Source organism: Scomber scombrus, chromosome 21, assembly GCF_963691925.1.
Source record: "Scomber scombrus chromosome 21, fScoSco1.1, whole genome shotgun sequence".
NCBI lineage: Eukaryota > Metazoa > Chordata > Actinopteri > Scombriformes > Scombridae > Scomber > Scomber scombrus.
Window position 1 is genome coordinate 7,631,789 of NC_084990.1, and position 21,151 is coordinate 7,652,939.

At 39.3% G+C, this 21,151-nt stretch overlaps 1 protein-coding gene and 1 long non-coding RNA gene across 2 annotated transcripts; both read left to right on the forward strand.

The window, feature by feature from the left end:
* The first annotated feature begins 432 nt into the window (after window positions 1–432).
* LOC134003720 (uncharacterized) lies at window positions 433–1,374 on the forward strand. The gene is made up of 3 exons (XR_009927652.1): window positions 433–605; window positions 745–770; window positions 1,065–1,374. It is a non-coding gene; the product is annotated as an uncharacterized LOC134003720 (long non-coding RNA).
* A 3,433-nt stretch (window positions 1,375–4,807) lies between these two features.
* vstm4b (V-set and transmembrane domain containing 4b) lies at window positions 4,808–19,432 on the forward strand. Its single transcript, XM_062442942.1, has 8 exons — window positions 4,808–4,859; window positions 7,574–7,981; window positions 16,316–16,369; window positions 16,717–16,824; window positions 17,046–17,079; window positions 17,544–17,668; window positions 18,491–18,555; window positions 19,307–19,432. Exons 1-8 carry the CDS (start codon window positions 4,808–4,810, stop codon window positions 19,430–19,432), a joined length of 972 nt encoding a protein of 323 aa, XP_062298926.1.
* Window positions 19,433–21,151: the final 1,719 nt, after the last annotated feature.

The following is a 21,151-nucleotide window of genomic DNA, read 5'->3' on the forward strand; positions in this document are numbered from 1 at the left end:
TTTCAGGTTTTTCATGCTCATTGAATTGATATCTTTGCTAAATTCTGAAAGCTTCCAACTGTTTGAAACTGAAGTATTTCCAGTCAGTGTTGGCTATAAAGTGAAATCAAATGTTTTGTAGGCAGAACTCCTCCAATGGTAATATTTGTGTAGTTCATGGCCATTGTTTTGTCTAACAAGTCTCATGAGAGTGTTGGCTCACACTAACCAGCAGTAACCCCATCAATGGTTCCTAGTGGCTCAGGATTCAAATTGCAAACATTGATGATGCAATTTAATTTGTGGCAAGCAGCATGATACCATGACTGACACCGTTATCTTTCGCAGAGTAAACAAGTTGTGAAATCAAAAATCTTCTCTTCCTTCTCCTCCCTCCCTCCCTCCCTCCCACACTTTCATACAAACACATTCAGCATGTCATGAGGGCTGAACATGAGATGGCATTCCTGAAAGTCATGTTCTGTTCGGTGACATCTTGTTTGTTTCCATTCCAGAAATTAAGTATGTTTTGATCGGAACAGGGGTCGGCCTGTTCCTACTCATTCTGTTTATTATCTTCAAGTTCTGCACCATCAGAAAGGAACTCCGTAACAGCAACTGCACAGGTGAGATCATTGACCAAAGGGTTGGATTACAGACAATTACACATTCCTGTATTCTTTCTCTTAAGATATGACATTGTGCTTTGGTCCTAAACCAACATGGTGATTTATTTAATGTATCAAACTGTTCTTCCTTACACAGACGGTAGCGCAAAGAGAGCTTCAGAGGTATGATATCGACCTTAAAGAAATGGCTGATAATTATAATATTGTCTGCTACAAACAAACTTCATACAAAATGTATATATGTCTTTTTAGTCATTATTAACTCTTTTTGGGCTCTATACTCCATTTTTATGAATGACACTCATGGAATACATTAAGATAGACCTTAAACATGTTGCAAACCTTTTTGTGAATTTTATGTTCTTGTAGTTCATTAATTAAAGGGAACATACTGATTTTACATGGTGCAGGTTCCTATAAGCTCAACTTAATGATCCCTTTCACTCTCAACCACAGCCTCACATGGTCACTTTGAGCAATCTCAGCCAATCAGAACATCCCGTGGCGGCGGTCTCCAATGACACGCAATGTTAAAGGTCAGGCAGAGTGATATTCAGGATGATGTGAACCCTGCAAAAGTGGCATCTGGGTGAAGGGTCAACTGGGCGACCTCACGTTGTCTCCTCACGTTTGGACGCACAAACATCAACATACATCTTACCTCTTCTAATTATTCTAACTGTTCCTTGAGAATGCAGCCTAGTGGTTTTTATACTAAATGTTGTAATCGAACTTGTAATAATGTTTGGTAATGTAATAAAACATGTTCCTGCCATTTAAGAGCCAAAATATATGGTTATTTGTGTTTTTCCTGTTAGAACACTGTGTTGATCTACTGACCCACATACTGCACAGAGATTATTTAGCACCACTCAGCAGAAAGCCTATAATGACTAATGACTAACTAAGCGGTTAATACATTTTCCACAAGGGGGCACTATGTATCTCCACAAAAGAAACTAATGGAGACTTCAGTGAGCACATTTTCACATCTGATCACCAGAGGGGCTAGTAAACAATTCTTTGTACTTCAACTCAAATGACTGATGGAACAGTTAATCACATCTGTATGATGACCAGAGTGTGCCATTCCCACGTTTCCATTAATAGAGTTTTTTTTTTTGTTTTTTTTTTTAAATCTACCTCAATCTCAGCTTTTATGTCCTTGCCATGCACTTCTGTATGTCGCAGGATCTCTCTGGATTCAAACAATATCTTGTTACACTGCTGTCAAATGTGTCTGACAGTGTTTGACTGTTTTGAACTGATACCAGAGAGGAAACTTTGACCTGATCTGATAGAGAATGCCAAAAGCTGTTTTTCCCTGTATAGAGCATCAGAACACATATATAGAAATATTTACCAGAAACTGAATTTAACTTTCACTGTGTGTAAACAAAAATACAAAAAAGATCCAAACAATTCCTGGGACAAACTAATGAAAAGAGTTACCTGATATTACCAATGACATGTTCATATTTCAGTTAAAAGGTAAAAGGTACATATTTTAGATTCAAAATAGCTATGTTTATGTCTCTAGAGTAGACTAGTCAATGTATTGTAATGTTGCTGGTCTAATTGTACTGTTGCACTTACTGCAAGCAAGTGCAAAAGTACAGCGCAACTGCTAAGCTAATGTTACACATTAACCTCAACCTCCAGACAATTGTTAATCCTCCACTATCGAAATGTTTCTAAATGCACAATGAATCAAATACAGTTGTATAATGTAAAGGTTGAAGAATAGTCAGTGAATTGTTTCCCTCAGCTCAACAGAGCCTTTGAGACACTTTTAGCATCTTGTTTTGGTTTTCGGTCCCCCATATTCTGCTCACATTGACCTTGTTTTAATTGAAGCCAGCAGCCGTTTTCAGCAAAATAGCTCTGCGTAACCCCCCCTGCACCCAGTTAAGCTAGCAACTAGCCAGTATAGACAGTCAAACCAAGCAAGCTAGCCAAATCATTTTCTCGGAAGTTGTTGTAGACAAAGACAGAGCCAAAAGGAGAGTGAATTTGGACTTAGTCAGGTGGTGAGAGACATGTCTGCTGGATGTGTTTGTCTGTGTGTGTGTGTGTGTGTGTGTGTGTGTGTGTGTGTGTGTGTGTGTGTGTGTGTGTGTGTGTGTGTGTGTGTGTGTGTGTGTGTGTGTGTGTGTGTGTGTGTATGGGGGGGGGGGGGGGGTATTTTAGTAGTAGCACAAGTACTTAGTAGGAGTTCTTTAGAAGCACTTACTTTTGTAAACTGGTTAGCTGACCAACTCGACCTCTCCCTGGCCTTCATGAAATTAGACAAATGACCATTGCATGCCTGTCAAGTTAACATGAACTAGATCCAGGGGTCACTCCCACAGACCACACACACGCACACACACACACACACACACACACACACACACACACACACACAGAGAAAAAGACACATGCAAGTATATTGTTACATTTACACATACACACAGATGTAAGAAGTTGTTCATGATCAGTTGTGTGGGTCTCAGGCTCAATGCATGTTGTTGAGTTGGCCACCCTACATAACATCTTCATGGGGCATTGTGTTGCCTCTTCCCCTTAATAGCCTGAAAAATCAGATAAAACAGCATAGAGATAAAAAAAAAAAGACTTGTTTTTAACTTTCTTTCCAGTAAGCAGCTGGTAGAGAAAAACAGTATTTCCTAAGAAGCTATAAAATACAACTTTCATTATGCTTTACAGCATTGGGGAAAGAACTGTCAGCAGAAATAATAAGCAGGAAAAATGCATGAGCAAGGATTTCTGTGTTGTTTACAGCAATAATTTGGTGAATCCCTCGCCACATTCACGCTGAATACTAGAAGTTCTTTGTCATAGGAACAGCCTTTTTTATCAAACTGTCGCCAGTCTAGAGGCACTTACGAGGCCTCGCAGGCTGTCTCTTTCATTATCAGTAAATCAAAAGTGTCACAGACCTCCTAAGTGCTGCCCTCTGAGGGTTGAGAAAAGCCAGCAAAGTGTCCCAAAAACCCCTGAGCTGACAGTATGCTGTACAAAGATTCACTGTGGGACCCTGTTACATGAGACAAGAGATGAAGGGAGATAGATGCACACACACATACACATCCACACACACACACACACACATTCTCTGACACATTAATCATACGTTTCGAGGTCCAATTTTGTTAGCAACCACAACAGTTCTGCACTAGAGGAAACTCCGGGATAATTAAAATTTATAACTTTAAACGCAGAATTAATCTATATAAAATGTTCCTCTTTGTTATTTTGGTGGCCACACACAAACACAGACCAATCCACCTATCCCCTCCGCCCCGCCCCTCCCCCCTTTGTCAAAGTGTGTGTGTTCCAAAATAAAAACCATGACTGAGGTCTGAGCCCGCTGCTCTCCACAGCTGGAAGTGTGATTTGCTCGGCGTCAATCTCAACAAAACACTCCTCCCTGCTGTCCATCCTCCACAGGAAATTACATTTCCCACTCACTTGCCAGAAAAAAGGTGTGTGTGTGTGTGTGTGTGTGTGTGTGTGTGTGTGTGTGTGTGTGTGTGTGTGTGTGTGTGTGTGTGTGTGTGTGTGTGTGTGTGTGTGTGTGTGTGTGTGTGTGTGTGTGTGTGTGTGTGTGTGGTTATGACTTAGGTCACTTTTGGGGACACACAACAGACTTAACACCAGTTAATGGGTGACAGCTTGTGCAAATGGGGACAAAAGCTGTCCCCAATTGGTAAAACGCTGATTTTTTGGATTTGAGGTTATGGATAGGGTTAGGTTTAGGTAGGTAGTGGTGATGGTTAAGGTTAGGGTAAGTCTCCAGGAAATGAATGTAGGTCAATGTAAACACCCCAAAAGTGACTTAAGTAAACCTGTGTGTGTGTGTATGTGGGGGATTGGTTTTAGGGGGTTAGGGGTCTGTGTGTGTGTTCTCGCACATGCTCACCTGTCTGTTTCTGTCTGCTTGGCGTGCATGTGCATATGTTTGCGTGTGTGCACGTGGGTCCCCCAAATGTGTTTTCACTGTGAGTGACAGGAGGGGGGAGGGGCTGAGGGAGGTTCTGAGTAGAAACAGAGCGTCCAATGTTTCATATTACACTCCTCAAAAAAAGAGAGAGAGGGAGAGAAGAAGAAGAAGAGGGGGAGGAGGAGGGAAACCTTGGGCTTCTTTTCTTCAGAGGCATTTAACTGGGAGTTTATGGAGGCTGCAGCCGTGGAAAATGAAGATCTCCTCTGTGGTCTTCGCTCTCCTGACTCGTACACTCTTTGAAGGTAGGAAAAAGTTTATTTTGCTCCATACTAAAGTGGATGTGGTGGAGACAAACTGTTTCCCACTGTTTTTCTGAGAAGTTTTTCAGAAAATATCTGGGAATCAGGGAAGATGTTGGGATGATGGGTGAGGAGATGGACAAAAACAATTCTGCTGGATAAGAAGGTTTTAAGACTTATGTGTGTATTGTTCAGTTTCTGCTGAAATGAATGTACCTCCAAGTGAGAGTGAAGGGTGTGTTAGCAGGAAAATAACAAGTTTATCAGAGTTGCATGTGTTTGCAGTGATGAAAGGGAATGCCAAATTGAAAATTGATGGTTTTCCTCTGAGTGTTTGAAAGTAAAAACCAAGCTTGCAGTTTCCCCTATATATTCATTTATGATGATTTCAGTTATGTCGTCTAAAAATAGGTTATTAAATCTAACAGATTGGAGATTGCAACCTCTCAACTATAAGTTCATTGTTTTGTTCTGTCACTCACAACCAAATGAAAGACAAGACTGTAAAAAAAAAAAAAGGCTTATATTTTAATTACGAGCTGTGGCAAAAGCGTCTGACTTTGTGTGACAGTAAAATGCTTGCGTGTCGTGGAAAGTTATGAAATTGCCTGAAGTTGGAAAAAAACAGATGTGTGATATATTGTCGTGCAACACAATAAAGTTTGTTCCTCAATATTCATCCCACGTATGTCGTCACGTGCCAAAAACAACACGGCTGTCAACGTGAGAGGGAAGAAAGACTGTTGAGCAACAAAAACTGCAAGACTTTGACTGTATGGATTTCAGATGTGACGTGTAGCTGCCCTTTGTGAAACAAAGCCTCAGTATATTTGTATTATTCTTTGGTGGTGTCTTAATTACTAAGAGACAAGTTCATATCAGTCAGGTTACTTCTTTTGTAATGCATACCATCTTTAAACCATTAGGCTGCATTTAACTTCTCTGTGATTTTCAGGGGCCAATTGGAAGTGAAATGAAAAGGGAGTCAACCCTCAGTATTAATGTAAATGATCAGAGTACTATTCTTCTATCCTCGTCAGTTGTATAGTTACGAGAAATGTCTCATAAACAAGCTCACAAAAAAGTCTTACAGTGTCTCACTTTAGAATTTTCTCCCCTCACCCTTTAAAAAAAGACCCCATACAGCAGAGGTGAACTGCACATATCTGTGGTGAATCCCAAACTTTATCTTGTGACATGCAACCTGTTTGACTTGTTTAAATTGTAATGTCAGTATTGCCACAAAGACACCTAAAACCTGTTATTTAACTGAGATATTAAAATCTTTGGGCTGCAGCTGCTTACACTGTAAAATCTCAACTGATCAAATCAACTCATGTTTTATCCATTAATTCCATGTTATTAAATTAGGTTTGGCAATTTAAAGTCGAATCAACTTAAAATTTCAAATAATCACATTTAGGACCAGTTCAGAGCTTGTCATGAGTTCAAGTCTTGAGGCTTAAAATTATGAGAAAAAGAAAAATATTTGTCAATGCTCATGTTTACATGTAAATTTAATGACACTTTTTTCAGTCCCGATACGATACCTGGGCTTTGCGTATCGGCTGATACCCGATACCGATCCTATACCATTGTTGAATTAATAAATTGTACACCCAACCATGTGGAAAAGACTGAAGGCAGGAGGCTAGACTTAAACATTATTTCCTAACTTTGTAAAACTAAATGTAACAAATTAACACGTAGATATACATTTACTGAATTGTTAAATCCTTCTTTCTTCCTTTTCAGATATTGCAACAGCTGTGAAACAATCAGAAAATAACGTTTTATTGATCTGATTCACTGGATTTCTTACTGTCAGCCCTCTCTCTTTATTCACTCTCTAGCTCGCTTGACCACAGCTAATACAACAACATCCTGTAGCCGCTTCCTGGCGGAGCAACTCTGTCCCCCCATTCAGTGACCGAACCTTTTATACAGAACACAGGCAGAATAAAGTAGCAGCATTCCTGTTGTGACCAGACTGCATCCCTAGTATTACCTCATGAATCATGAACTGTATTTGGCTTAAACTTTACCAAAACATGTTTTTCCTCTAAATTAGAGTTAAATAATTCAGACAAGTTTTGTATATTAATTCATTTGTCTTAGACTACATCCACACTTACTCCAGACTCATAAGAGCTCATTATGATGTTCAGTTAAGTCATTGTTTCAATGCTCATACAAGAGATACAAGGGACTGACAACAGCTGCACTGTGTGACCAGCTGTTTTGGGAGTCAAAAAGATCATCAGAGTAGAAGCGACAGAAATTTGTAACATATAGAATCTGGTACTCAGCACCCAACTGTTTTTCATGTCTAATTATGATAATTGTCCCTACTTATAGTTTCCACTCAAGAGCATTGTGGATTTGGCTGGCTTAGTGTGGACAAAAGACCATAATAAAGAATAAACAAATGTTGAGTTTTACATTATAACAATTAAATAACAGCCCAAACAAAGTAAATAAACTATTTTCTGCAACTTTGTTCAAATCAAAGGGTTGCTGTAACCAGCATGCAGCCAAGACAAGAGACAGGAACATGGCTTCAAAATCACCCGTTTTAACAAGACATGACAACGCATCCACCTCTCTGACATCACTTTCAGCTTATATTCATATCAGATAATATGTGATCCATGTTAACAGTCAACTCACCAGTTCATGCACATACAAAAATAACATGTTCAATCTTGGTTCTACAGATTTGTGTTTGGCGATCAACGTCACTATCACCCCTTCCCCCTTTACGGTGGCCCAGGAGGGCCAAAATATCACACTCTCCTGTGTCGTGTCCCAGCGGCGCCGCAACGCTGCATTACCAGTTGTGAAATGGACATTCCTGCCAGCAGGCACAGACCGGCCAGAGGATGAACTCCTCATCGCTCGTGTCAACATGAGAAAGGCCCGTTTCTATGGCAACTACACCAAGAGTTTCTCATGGCCCAAGATGAAGCTGACGGTTGTGAAACAGGGGAAGATCTTTGACCTGCTGATCTTGAATGTGTCAGAAGGGGACCGTGGGCTCTACATTTGCCGGGTTCAGGAGTTTAAAAAGCATCAGGACCGCTGGAAGGCCTCATCAAACTCCACTGCTGCTACTGAGCTCAGAGGTGAGGGCTTGATTTTATTTTATTTTATGCTTTTCTTATCACTGGGAGATTTTCCAAGCATGTTCTAATATGTGAATCACTGTGCTTCACATTTGTTGGGTTGCAGATAAGTCTCCACATTAGTGGAGTCAAATCCAAGACAACTGTCCACATTGAAGCAAATTAAAAATCGTGCTTATAGAGTTTCTTGAAGTGATGCTCCTTCCAAACTCTTTTTAATATGAAACACTTCAACTTGAAATATGGCTGTAAACTGTTTATAGTTTGCACCATCACTGAGAGCGGAGGTGAGGATCAGCTTGGATTAATGTTAGTTAGATCCAATAGTTTTCATGACAGGCATAAAGTGTAACAACTTCCAAAGAAGCTCCTAAAAAACATTTTCCACTATAGGCCTATATTCATAAGCTCAGTATGTTCCAACCACTCATATTTTGTCAAATAACTAAGCCAGGATAGATTGGTTTAGACCAATGGATGAACAGGATGCAACCTGCGCAGTTGCAGTTACTGTATATGTTGTGAATGAAGCCCACCTTTGAGATGCACATTAGGCTAACTAGTTAGCAATTACTGCAATCAAACATTACCTTTGCAACCACTTCCTTGTATGAAGTTAGATTAACAAAAATACTGGTTTAGGCTACAAAATTTGCATATCATAAAAACTGGGATCCCAGGCCAGAAGATGTTGGGAACCTCTGCATTAGGCTACCACTCTTTCTTTGTAGGAGAAACCAGTAGCTGTAGCAGTATATCACAGGATGACATCACTGTGTTTGATGATGCAATGCGGAGACTTAACAACTACTTCTGTAACCACAACACAAGCAATGTCAAATGCTTTTTTGATAGTAGTAAGACCGCAAAGTTTAACGCAGATGCCAGGTTGATCCATAGAGATAGTCCATGGCCAACAGTACAGAACTGTGACTGTTATTGAGCCACTCCCAGCCATGAACACATGATACTGTTTGAGGTTTTAGCTGGATGTTTCTGAAGAGCATGTGTACCCTGTTAAATGCCTCAAAAAGATGACTGAAATGGACATGAGAGGCCACCATAGATTTGTTTGGAATTCTATAAAATGTCCCTAAATATCATGAATGCAAAGGGGGAGATATCTGTAGGTTTGTAGACCTATACAACTCATGAGAAGTCCCAAGTAAAATGTAATTGTGATAACAATGCACTGTAAATTCAGAAGAAAAAATATTAGTCCTCAGAGAGCAGTAATGAGTCTCCAGTAGTAGCAGTTTCTCTGACCACAACTGGATGATGTTATTTTTCTGGCTAAAGAGACAGCAAAGTTGGCTCACCGAGCAAAAGTGCTGTCCTGCTTTTGATTTGGGAAGGGAAATGTCATTGGTTAGGAACAAGCATAGAGATAAAAGGATCCTCCATCGCAATAAGTTGCAGCTTTCACTGAGTAGATGATCTTGGAGAAAGAGCAGAGAGAGTGTGAGGTTTCAATGCCACAGCTGGCACATGAGAAGTTCACACAACGGAATGGATGACACATCTACTGTACTGGTACCAGATACTGCACAGAGGTCCCTCCACTTTCATAAAACAAGAGGCAAACTTTAAAAGCTTTGTACTCCTCCCAAATTTTCATTTGTGTTAGATTTTGAATACAATTCTCATGCTTACCAACAGGACTGAAGAGACTGTTGATCTTTTGGTTTTGTCTTCAACTTTGGTACTACTTGACCATTCAAACATGCACCCAGTACTGTTGCTACACCTGTTACCACTGTAGATAGTGAACTAGTTAGCCATTGAGGCATAGTTAACTAGACATCTTTGGCTTTGGTCAAGCTAGAAACAAGATACCAACCTCAAAGCTCTTTAAATGATACGTTTTTCTGTTATATCTACCATACCATATTGGTCATATCACTTTTATCTCACCCTAGCATGTTGAGAAATCTAAAGCTTGACAGACCTGCCATACAATTGCAGCACTTAGTTAAAAGTAGTAGGCAGTACTAAGATTCCGTGTTTGCTTTTGTTAATAAAGTTTTTTTTTTTTCAATGGTGACACTAATGCTATCAATAAGGTTTTCTTTTGTTTACTCAGAACCATCCAATAAAGGCTAAGATACCAAATAAATATATATTTTTTTGTTTAAAGTCGAAGAAGCAATCATGTGTATTTTGTGCTTAATTTAAAGATTGAGTACATTGTTTCATTTTTGCACCTCAATAAATATAATTAATTTCATTCTATCTCATTATTGTAATAGTGTCAATGTTCCTCAGCACTTTGAACAACACTAGATGTTGCTCACCACATTTTCCATGGAAGCATTTCTACAGGCTGTGACTTTCGGGGTGTCCACAGCCAAGTCTGAGTCCGGGCAGACACGCAGTCCCTACCGAGAGCTGTTGACATTGGCCCTAACAAGGAGTTTCCCTCCCAAAAGTAGAACAGACACAGTCCAGAGAGACTCAGCAGAAATGGAACAAGAGATAGTTGTGCTGAGGAAGGTAAAGTTTGTCTGCAGTGACAGTCGAGTGGGCAGCTGACTCGTGTCTGGCTCTCAACCTTTCGTGGTCAAGGATGTGGAGAGCTATTTTCATCCAAGGAAGCGCCGCTCCATTATGGTTTCAGTGATATTAATAAAAAAGCCTACTTCAACATTTTTGGATAATTACTGCATTTACAGCAACACCATTGACTTTTTTCCTACATTACACAACAGAAGTGGCAAAAATAACAAAGCTTTTGCTTAATTTAGACATCTTTTATTATTCTTGCACATGAAGATCTGAAAAATAAGTCTCCCTGCATTATGATGAAAAAACTTTTAATTGTGAAGTCACCTCAAGAAAATGTTTTTTGGTACATAGAGGGCTATAAACTGGGCCCTTGTTATAGAATCAGAGAATCAGGAGAAAATGTGTTAAACCAATCTTGTACACTTTTCCAGGTGAATAAAAATGATGACCCTTAACCAAACAGAAACTCTAAAGCAAGTTTTGCCATATTCTGAGTATTGAATGATTAATACCTTTGGAGATCACTTTAGAATACACTGTCCAGGATCTATGCTGGGTAATTGGAATGGATAGGCCAAAGCTTTGGCAACACAGGAAAGCTGCACTATTTCTTCCCAGTGGACCAGCTGGTAGTGGTATGTCTTCCCTGTGTCAACACCAATGGTTGACAGCTATGATAAACATAAGCTACACATCTGAGGGGCAAACCCCCACTGGGACCATTGCCCTTATACCCCACTTCAGATGAGAGACAGCAGATGACTGAGACCCCATGTGCACTTATGTGTGTGTGTGTTTGTGTGACGTAAAACTGATGGAATTCCTGCGGTCAGATAACATTAGGTGACCAGGTGTTTCCACAATCTGTCTTTCACACAAAACTCCCATTAAGTTACTTACTATTGCTATAATAAACACAAAGTCAGAGAGGTCAGAGGGTTTGGTAGAAAAACTGAGGGCAGAACACAATGTGGACACAGCCTCCTCTTGGCATAAACATACTGGACTCTTAGGTATTTCTATAGCACATGTGGGCGACTGCAAGTTAACAAGGGTGATTTTCAGAGGTGCAAAGCACACGGATGTGGCATGGGTTTAAGTATAGTAAGAACAGGGAACTCTGGGTACTATATTGGCAGCCCCATAAGAAAGGGGTGGTAAAAATATTGCAGTTCTGGGGCCAAAAACATCTCTCTAGAGAAGGAAAGATAGAACAAATACGTTTTTTTCTTTAATAAAAAGCTGAAAGTGGCATGAAAAAGGGAAGAGCAGAACAAGAAGCAACAGAAAAAGGTCAGTGTTCATGGACATAATAGGGACACAGTCAGCAAGTGTAAAGAAAGATGCAAATTTTTTGGAAGAAAAGATGCAGAGACACAACAGGAAGTTAAAGGCTGGATTATTCAAAGCTTTTTCAAGACACACAACATCGCAGTGTACATTCATCTCCGGTCATTTATAATACAGTACATTAGATGGATACAGAGCAGTGACTGACTCAGTGGATGATGGAAACATAGAGGATCATTATTCACAGTGTATTGATGCTTAAAGCGTTGGGTTTGTTGGGGCACCAAAAAAAAGCCACGACTCTGAAATACAGTCATCATTTGAATGTAACTCTGTGCTCTCTGATGAACAAAAAGTAGTTTGTTAAAGGTTTCCACTGAAGTCCGATGCAGTCTTGGCCATTGAAAAGTAGCTGTAAAAAGAATACATTTTCTACACAAGGATAAAGACAGTTTTATGGCATGCAGTACACTAGCATCATCCCATTTCTGATTATTCCAACATGTTCAGCTGCCACACAGAAACAGAGGCAAAAAAAAACACCACACTGACATCATTGACATTATCAAGACTTATGTTGTGAATAATTTACTGTAGAGGAAGGTCAGGTTTTAAAATGAAACCATCTGGCATTGTAAAGAAGCTGGGGGGAAAACACTGTTTTTAATTACATTTCACACTGAAACTTTGTATTTTACAGTTAAGCTAGTGTTTGTGCCCATTGATATATTTGCAGTAGTTTTGCCCTAGATACTGTTGATTACATTCTTCTTTTTTTTTGGATTTTAATGAGAAATGATGACAAACGGGAAAGGGAACATTACAACACTGGAATTGTCATATGAAATATGCCCTTAAGCTTTGTAAAGAGGCTAGCAGCAAAGCGCAATGAAAACACCAAGAGATCAGAAATTGCTGGAAGCTAACACATAAAAACTTCCCTTTGAGTGTTAACTGACTCTAAAACACCAATTTAAGCCTTCATATGCTTAACAAATTCCCATTGTTTTGTGTTGAAGGAAAAAAAAGCAAAATGTACTGTAAATAACTTTTGTAGTGAGTTTGTAATGTAAATTAAAGTTTAGTGGCATTTAACAAAATGGACTTGACTTAAATGGAATGTAATATTCAGAAGTATGTTTTAATGAGTGTTTAATCACCCGAAAATAAAAATGGTTGTGTTTTAGATACATTAGAACGAGCCCTTTATATCTACATAACGGACTGGGTCCTTTTCCTTCCATGTATCTACAGTAGCCCAGAACGGGCAATCAAAAACTGGCTCTAGAGAGGGCCTTTTGTGTTTTCCATGAGTTTCCCAGGCAGCGTAGGTTATCCTATCTGCTTAGAAGGAAAGCGATGAGGGGAGGGGTATTCAGTTGGTCACAGTCTGCGACCTCACCACTAGATACCACTAAATCTTACACATTACTTCTTTAAAGTAAATAATAAGACACTTTTCACATCAAGCAAGCTGTGTTGTATTAAACATTCAAAAAATGCTTATTTTATATCAAACTCAGACTAAAAAAAGTTGAGTGGGTTAAACATTGTTTTTACTGACACCATGTTATAATTGAAGCTGATGAAATGAGTGTTAAACACATTAAAGTTCTGCCTAACTCAGCTCTAAATCATTTAACTTGCAAATCTACTCATATTTAAAAAGTAAATATTCATGTTATTTTCTGTCTTCAATGAAATCATGATTAGTGCCAGTGTTTCCAAGTAGTAGAATGTAGGTCACATATGGTCAGTTTAGGGTTAGTGGTTTCACAGATGGCAGACAAGTCCAGAGGTTACTTCCTAACAGTCTGAGCACTGTTGGATCTATAAAAGTCTTTCCACCTACAGAGTAGAAAAAAGATCAATGAAACTATTGAAAGAAGTAGATAAAAATGCTGAGAACCAATAAACAGCAAAGAGACATGACGTCATGATATAAGAAGAGTCTAAACTGGCTTTGCTGAACATATTCAGCTTTGAACTTGTGGATGAGACATAATGTCTGCTGTTGTGTATTAGGATGCCCTGTTATTGCTGGCCTCATACTGTGAAATTAACTTTAATGAATATTATCAGATAACGAAATGACCGGGTTGACTGAAGAAGTATAAGCTTGATGTAGCATTTTGCAGATATCCTTTTTTTCCAGGATTGAATCACAGCTTCTGAAGACTGCAGGCTTTTTAGTAAATGTCCCACTGTTTTATGTGACTTTTGACTTTTTTATGTCACTGAGACACGTCTACAATATGTCTCTACATGTTATGCCATCTAATCTGTCTTCACTTTTACTTCAGTGGCTAAAAAAATGATATCATAATTGCATTACTTATGTAATTTTCTCTCTTAATGTGCATCCAGTCCTTCGTATGTTGAGTAGTCTCCACATTATAAGTAGAACATGACTTCTTATTCCATTAACCTACAGATGGAGGATTTGTTTTAGTGTATGCTTGCTTAATTAATGCTTACAGGATTGCAATCCCAAAAGAAATTAATTTGGAAAACCAACTCTCTGTGGACTATGTCTTTCAATAATTAGTATCTAGAATCTTCAAAGAGTTCTCTTCAGTTCCAATGTGAAAAGAGGAATGCAGGGAGGATCTCCGTAATGGCTCCTACAAAATATGTTTTTAGGCTATCCGAAGCACACTTTTAGCCAGTTTTGTCAGTCAGTCAGTCAACAAGTAGTGCAGACAGTCTTGCTTGTGGGAAGGTTTCCAGCCAGCGTCGTCAGCTGCTGGCGGTTTGGGGTATTTCAGGATACCCTGGTGGGTGTCACTTCACGAGCTTCCTACCACCAGCTCAGCAAGAGAGCAGCGGTGTTAAGACTGCTGTGGTCAGATGGGGTGGAGAAATGAGTGAGTATGTGTGGCCAGATTTCAGGTTCAGAATGGGAAACATATTCTCACAGCCTTTTGGACAGAAGACTTAGCTGGGATTCTCATTAAGCAGATTTAGTATGCCTACTGTATGCCTGTATACTAAATCTGTATGCAAGTATGTATACTCTCTGCCTTTGATTTCATTTCCAATTGGTGCTCATAATCCATTTTTGGGGTCAATATAATCCCCAAGATTTTAAATTTAGTTTGTTTTCATTTTTATTTTATTTAACCTTCTCCCTAAAGTATTTTACTACACCACCTCCCGATGTGTCCGGTCTGTCTTCTTGTGCTCTTGTGTCTTGGTCTTGTGTCATGGTCTGATCTTCAAAGAACCAGTGTATAGGATTTAGTGCAGTCTTTTGGCAGAAATGCACACCTCTACAGAATCTGCCTTGTTGTACCGCCATGTTTCTACAGTAGCCCGGAATGAACACACCAAACATTGGCTCTACAGAAGGCCTTTCATGTTTTTTACAAGTTTTGCAGCCAGTGTAGGTTCTCCTGCTTGGAAGGGTATGGGAGGGGAGGCCTTGGTCCTTTACAGTTCCACTCTAATTGCTTTGCATTCATAAGTCTGTCAAAGTCAAGAAAGCAAAAGCAATGCTGCTCCATCATTTCAAGGTTCAGCTTTATTGTCATTATACAAGAGGATTACACAATTAAATATTGTTAATACATGTCCATTCCATACATACAATACATCATTCCACACACACATGAAGACATAAAGGACAAAGATATTAAATTATTCAAAATGAAATAGGTAATATAATAGAACAAAATCAGTATTGTGTATCATGGAGCAATTAAATGTATATTTCCAACCCTTTGAAGGCTGCTTATTGTATATGAGCCAGTTAGGGTATGAAAAATTCAACTTCAAGTTCTATCCAAATCACGGAACTAACATTAATTAGATAGCTAGCTAGCCAGTGACAGATATTTTAACTTGGTGAATCCATACTCGCTGACAAAAATACAGAACCTATACTGCAAATTCCAAGTGATACATTTTCCTCACGTATCATTGTAAACTACATTAGGGCAGGGCTAGATTAGAAAGCTTGGCACTGCACTAACTTGGCAGGGTAGCAGCAAAAGGTCAAATGAGGCGTTAAATAAGGTATGTTTTGCTTACTGTCATGGGAAACTTTTTTAAGCATTGCCTGTTGATCATGTGGACTAGGATCAGATTTCGAAATGCATACTGTGCTAGCATCCATATTGCAATTTTAAAGTGAGTCCATGCCACATTTTTATGTTTACACTGATTAGATCGGACTGACAATTGAGAAAAAACAAGTCTGAGATGGAACATAGCTAAAATGTGGTTGCACTGTTCTGACTTTGTTGTGAACGTGAAAGAGGTGAAGCCGTACAATTATGCATAACTCTAAATTAACTGTCTGCACTAATGTCTAAGTTAATGAGCTATTCATCCTTTTTTCATCCAGTGTAGGTTAAATGTTTAGCCCTCTGGACAGTGATTCAGAGGCTGGATCAGGCAGGGAGGAGGCAAACCTCAGCTAGTTGTCTTCCTACAATTAGCTTTATTTAAACTCCAGCCAGCATGTAATCAGGCGGCAGGAAAGCCACAGTGATGACTTTACATGTTTCCCCTCTCTCTCTTTCTTTCTCCTTGTAGTGCATGTTCTACCGGCCACCAAGGCCAAAGAAAGCCTGTGGAGCTTGTTTGAAGGTAAGTTGGCATATTTTTAGTGTGTGTGTGTGTGTGTGTGTGTGTGTGTGTGTGTGTGTGTGTGTGTGTGTGTGTGTGTGTGTGTGTGTGTGTGTGTGTGTGTGTGTGTGTGTGTGTGTGCGTGCGTGCGTGCGCGTGTGTATATGCTTGCACGTGTGTGTTTGTGGTGGACTGGCACTGTATCGTCCTTGGCAGGCAAAAATAGCCCAACCAAAAGGATATACTACAGTGCCTGAAATAGCTCAGTAGAACATGTATTATTTTTCCCTTCAGATGTTTGTGTACAGTGAAGCAAGCTGATGTACAGTTGGAATAATATGTTTATGTATGTGTTTATGTGTTTTCAGATGTGTACCTTTGCGCTGTGCTGATCTGCTCAGTGGGCCTGCTGTGCATGTGCATGTTCACGGTGACGGTAACCTGCCAATACATACAGAGGAAGCAGAGGTTAAAAGGTCAGCAGCAACAGCAATATTCTCCAGTGACCTCTGACCTTTCATTTTCTTTCTCATCATTATCTTTGATATCCTGTTTCTATTCTTTCTTCTATCATTTCCTCCACCTAAGTAAAAACTCCAAACAAAACATCTTTGTATTAAGTAAGAAATGAGACGGTTGTAATATTCGTCTCCATACCACCAGTTATTATGTTGCTAAATTTGTTGTTTCTTTGCAGATAATTACCACTTGGTCAAAAGCCCTCAGAACAGGTAAGACTGATACATCTTCACACTTATTAAAACTCAACCGATTTAGCCTTCCCTTCTAGACTAAATCAGTGGACTCACGATAGACAGTTGAATGAAACATCTAAATCTAAAGCCGGGGATATTGTCCTTTTTATTTGATGCTTTCTTCTTACAATATGGCAATACAACCACCGACAGTTCAGTTTAAAGATTCAGGTGTTATGTTAGTAGCAGCTAATGTAGCCTAAAGGTGCAAGCCTCAAGCAGTGATTAGGAGTGGGCTACAGAGGTCTGGTAACCTCACTTCTTTGTAAGTCCACACCCCAGATTTTTTTTAACTTTTCAAACCTGTAGTCTTCAGCCCCAACCCAACTAGCAATATCACTAAATTTATACAGCGTTTTTCACATATGCAGCAGAACTCTCAAAAACCTGTAAACAGACTTTGGTGTGTAAGATTGGTTGGTTTTCTGTTTTTACTCCAGCTCAGGAGAAACGGTCACCAGTCTGGTTAGTGTGTCTCCTGCCCTACCTAAGAAGGAGAGGAGGTACAGGAAGAAAAGAAGCAGAGACTACCAAGAGGAGATACCACCAGAGATACCGGCAAAAGGTAAACCCAAGTCTGTAGCCATGTTCTCAACTACTGTTTTCTCTCTTAGATAAATACAGGCATACATGCAGGACCAAAACAATTAGCAATATGACCATTTACTTGTTCTTGTCATTGAGGAACGCAAGCAGAAATGGCTGAGTATGAGCATCTGTCCAAACTGAGGTTTACTCTTGGTTCATTTTTTCTTCTGCTTGGCTTTCCAAACATGGTGACATTAGAGGTCAACCTCCACCCCTTCCACATATAAACTGAAAACTTTCTCACCCTTAACAAACCACAGCTCAGCCCTACTTCTAATTAGGATGCAGAATGTAATACATCAACTTTTTCCCCTGAAAGAAGGAGAATGTTAGTTCAGTATAGTCTTAAAGGCCCAGAGTCTTTCGCACATTTCCTCCCAATTCATTGTTGATGTTCTAAAACTCCTTGGTGACAACAGAGAAACCCTACAAGGGGTTAACTGATGTGGGGTTTTGTTGATGCTCTCTTCTGTAGGGCTGAGGCTACTGCGTGTTGCTGTTTTCTGCAACTGATGTTCATTTCTCCTTTTTAGGCCAAAGAGTAATGTTTTTGGTGTTATGCTGAGAACATAGCACAAAAAGACTGATGACTCTAAGAAGTGGTATCGGATTTTAAGTATTAGGAAAACATTCCTTGGATACCCAGTGCTAGACTGTTTAAGCACAATGTGTATCCAAGTGTCTGCCATGTTTGCGGTTTTTGATGGCGAGCCATGGATCCTGACGTACACATAAATACATTGTATTTACTACTTAGATCTCAAAACCGAAACCACTAAGCTTTGTTTTGTCCCTGCAGCTCCCATTGGAGACAAAACAAGGAAACCCAAACTTTTAAAACCACAACCAAGGAAAGTAGTTTTGGTGAGTACCAACTAAGTCCTTTATACGTCATTTACTTTTATTGTCTTTTATCATTGCCAAATAATCTGAAAGCTATCCGGTAATCACTTTTTACCCGTTTTTATATTGGTATAACTAACATATTAAAAGTAGGCAAAATAACTGTACATGTGCCTTTGTATTTTTTGATAAAAGTTGCTATTGTTTTTGAGCCACATGTGCCATGTGACAAGAATTATATGTCAGCAAAAGTACCACAAAATCTAATAAAAGGTGCCACTAAGTCAATTGTCACTGGAATGGTCTCTCGTTATGGTAACTTGGCATTTTGATGGCCTTAAAAGTGCAAGGGGTAAGTGAATTTTGGCAACCTCAACCCAGAAATCCTGTAAGGTGACGTGTGCACACAGCCTGCTCACATTTTCCAAACTGATGCTGTAACCCAGAAGCAAACCAAAAAGAGGAGTGGAAAACATTTAACATTATCAAGTATATCGGACAATTGATAACTGCTGTTTAGGGATCAGTTTTGACTTTGACTCCCAAGTATTGAGGGTTTCTTGTCAGCATCTGACACCACAATGGCATTTGAGCAAACAGGGTAGATCTATGACATTTTCAGCCCTGTAATTAGCTTAATGAAGTTTTATATAAAAATCTTCCTCTCATTTTCTCACCACTGATACCACTTCCCTTCCATGCCACCTCCCCCTCCCCATGTCCTCCATCATTATTATCCTCTCCCCTCCATTCTCCATCTCTAAATCTCCAGCCCAAGATAGTGGAGGAGAATCTTACCTACGCAGAACTGGATCTGGTGAAGCCAATTCCGGAACCCAAGGCGTCATGTAGCGGCACGGTGTATGCTCAGATACTGTTTGGGGAGCAGCAGCTATGAGAGAAACACACACATACACACACCACTAATAACTGTGCCTTATGTAAAAAGTATTGTTTATTTATAGTCTGTATTATTTTGTATTCAAATGAATTGTGAGAAGCAAAATCTGTTATGTCACAAAATTATAACAAAATTGTACATATGATTTTATATAAACTTTGATATAACTTCTTTTTATGAGACCAATATGCAAGAGGAAATGTTTTATATAGCCTACTGTAGTATTTTTCTTTTGCACCCATGTTTGAATCCTGTGTAACTGGGAACACAATAGAAGACTTTTGGGCTGATTTAGAGCAGATTTGTCTATCATGACAATCGGTAAGGACATGGGGTTGAACTTGCAGGCTCAATCACACCAAACATAACCTATTCAATACTGCTACCTAATATCTGCAAGGCTAATCTGAGTCCTGTAGTGTGTGGCAATCGCAGCCAATGGGAGTCAGGTTTACTCTGAAGCAAAGTTGAGTAAGATATTGCTCTGTTCCCATGTGAGATTTCCTGTTAACACTGTATGCAAAGAGGGAAAAATTGCATTTGTCTATGTAGTACAACCTCCATTGCTTACGAGTTTCAAGACAAATGCTAACATCCTGCAGTTTCTTTAAAATTGATTAGTAATAGTTTGACATTTTGGGAAGTACACTTATTCACAAACTAGTATTAGATAAGAACATACATACCAATGTCATCATGACTGTGTATTAAATATAGAGCTAAAATCACTTTACTTTGTTTAGTATCAGTGGAAGTAAACTAGGCTAGTTAGCTAGGCGAGGCTAGCTAGCCTGGCTAGGGGGAGTAACATGTTTTAACATTATCTTCAATCACAAAACTTTAATTTTTCAGCTGACATTTCAGTGCCACATCTCCACTAGCTTCATGGCAACCTCATGAAAACCACAAGACTGAGGGAAATCACTATCCCTGACTGTTAATCACAAAGAAATAGGTACAGCAGTCCCAATAGAAAATCGCAAATTGAGAATTTACATCTGTATGGAAAACACAAAAAAGATACAAACTGTTAATTAGTGAGCTGTAGATGTGCTGATAGATGTATTTTTGGACTTTCAAGAGAACCAGGTGAGCTGTCCATACCTTGTGGTCTTTATGCTAAGCTAAGCTAATTGACTCCCACCTCTTTCTTCATACCTAACGCACAGACATGAGAGTGGTATTGTTTTTCTGATTCAACTCCTGGTAAGAAAGCAAACAAAGTACTTCCCAAAATTTCAAACTCTGACGTAAAATTCATAAATGCACATCATTCTGGGTGTTATTGTAGCATTTCCACAAATTTAAATTTGCATAGGCTCGATTAGCTAAGCAAAAAAATGTCATTTTGTTTTCACATTTCATGCGATATAATGTCTGTGACGTTTCTGACATAGTTTATTGTAGGAAACCCCATCAAGAGTGAGTAAATGTCCATTATTTTGAATGTGAACCAATGCACTTTCAAATGTGATATACTTCTAGTGTGTTCCCAGCATTATCTGCCTCACAACATCTGTGTTCAGTCTGTTTTTGTGTGTCAGACTTCAGTAATGACCACAACTCCAGAGAGTTGATACTAAAGTAGCGATTAGCCCCTGATCTACCCCCACATATGTGAGAACACACAAGTCCTTTCATCTGGTGCCAACATCAACTTAACAGGCTGTTAGCGATACACACACACTTACATACACATAGCGTACATACAAGGAT

Excerpts from the sequence above, each read along its gene's own strand:
- vstm4b (XM_062442942.1), top strand. The coding sequence starts at position 4,808 with ATGAAGATCTCCTCTGTGGTCTTCGCTCTCCTGACTCGTACACTCTTT. Across the intron at positions 17,669-18,490 it reads ACCAGAGATACCGGCAAAAG|CTCCCATTGGAGACAAAACA; the intron begins GTAAACCCAAGT and ends TTGTCCCTGCAG. Across the intron at positions 18,556-19,306 it reads AACCAAGGAAAGTAGTTTTG|CCCAAGATAGTGGAGGAGAA; the intron begins GTGAGTACCAAC and ends CTAAATCTCCAG.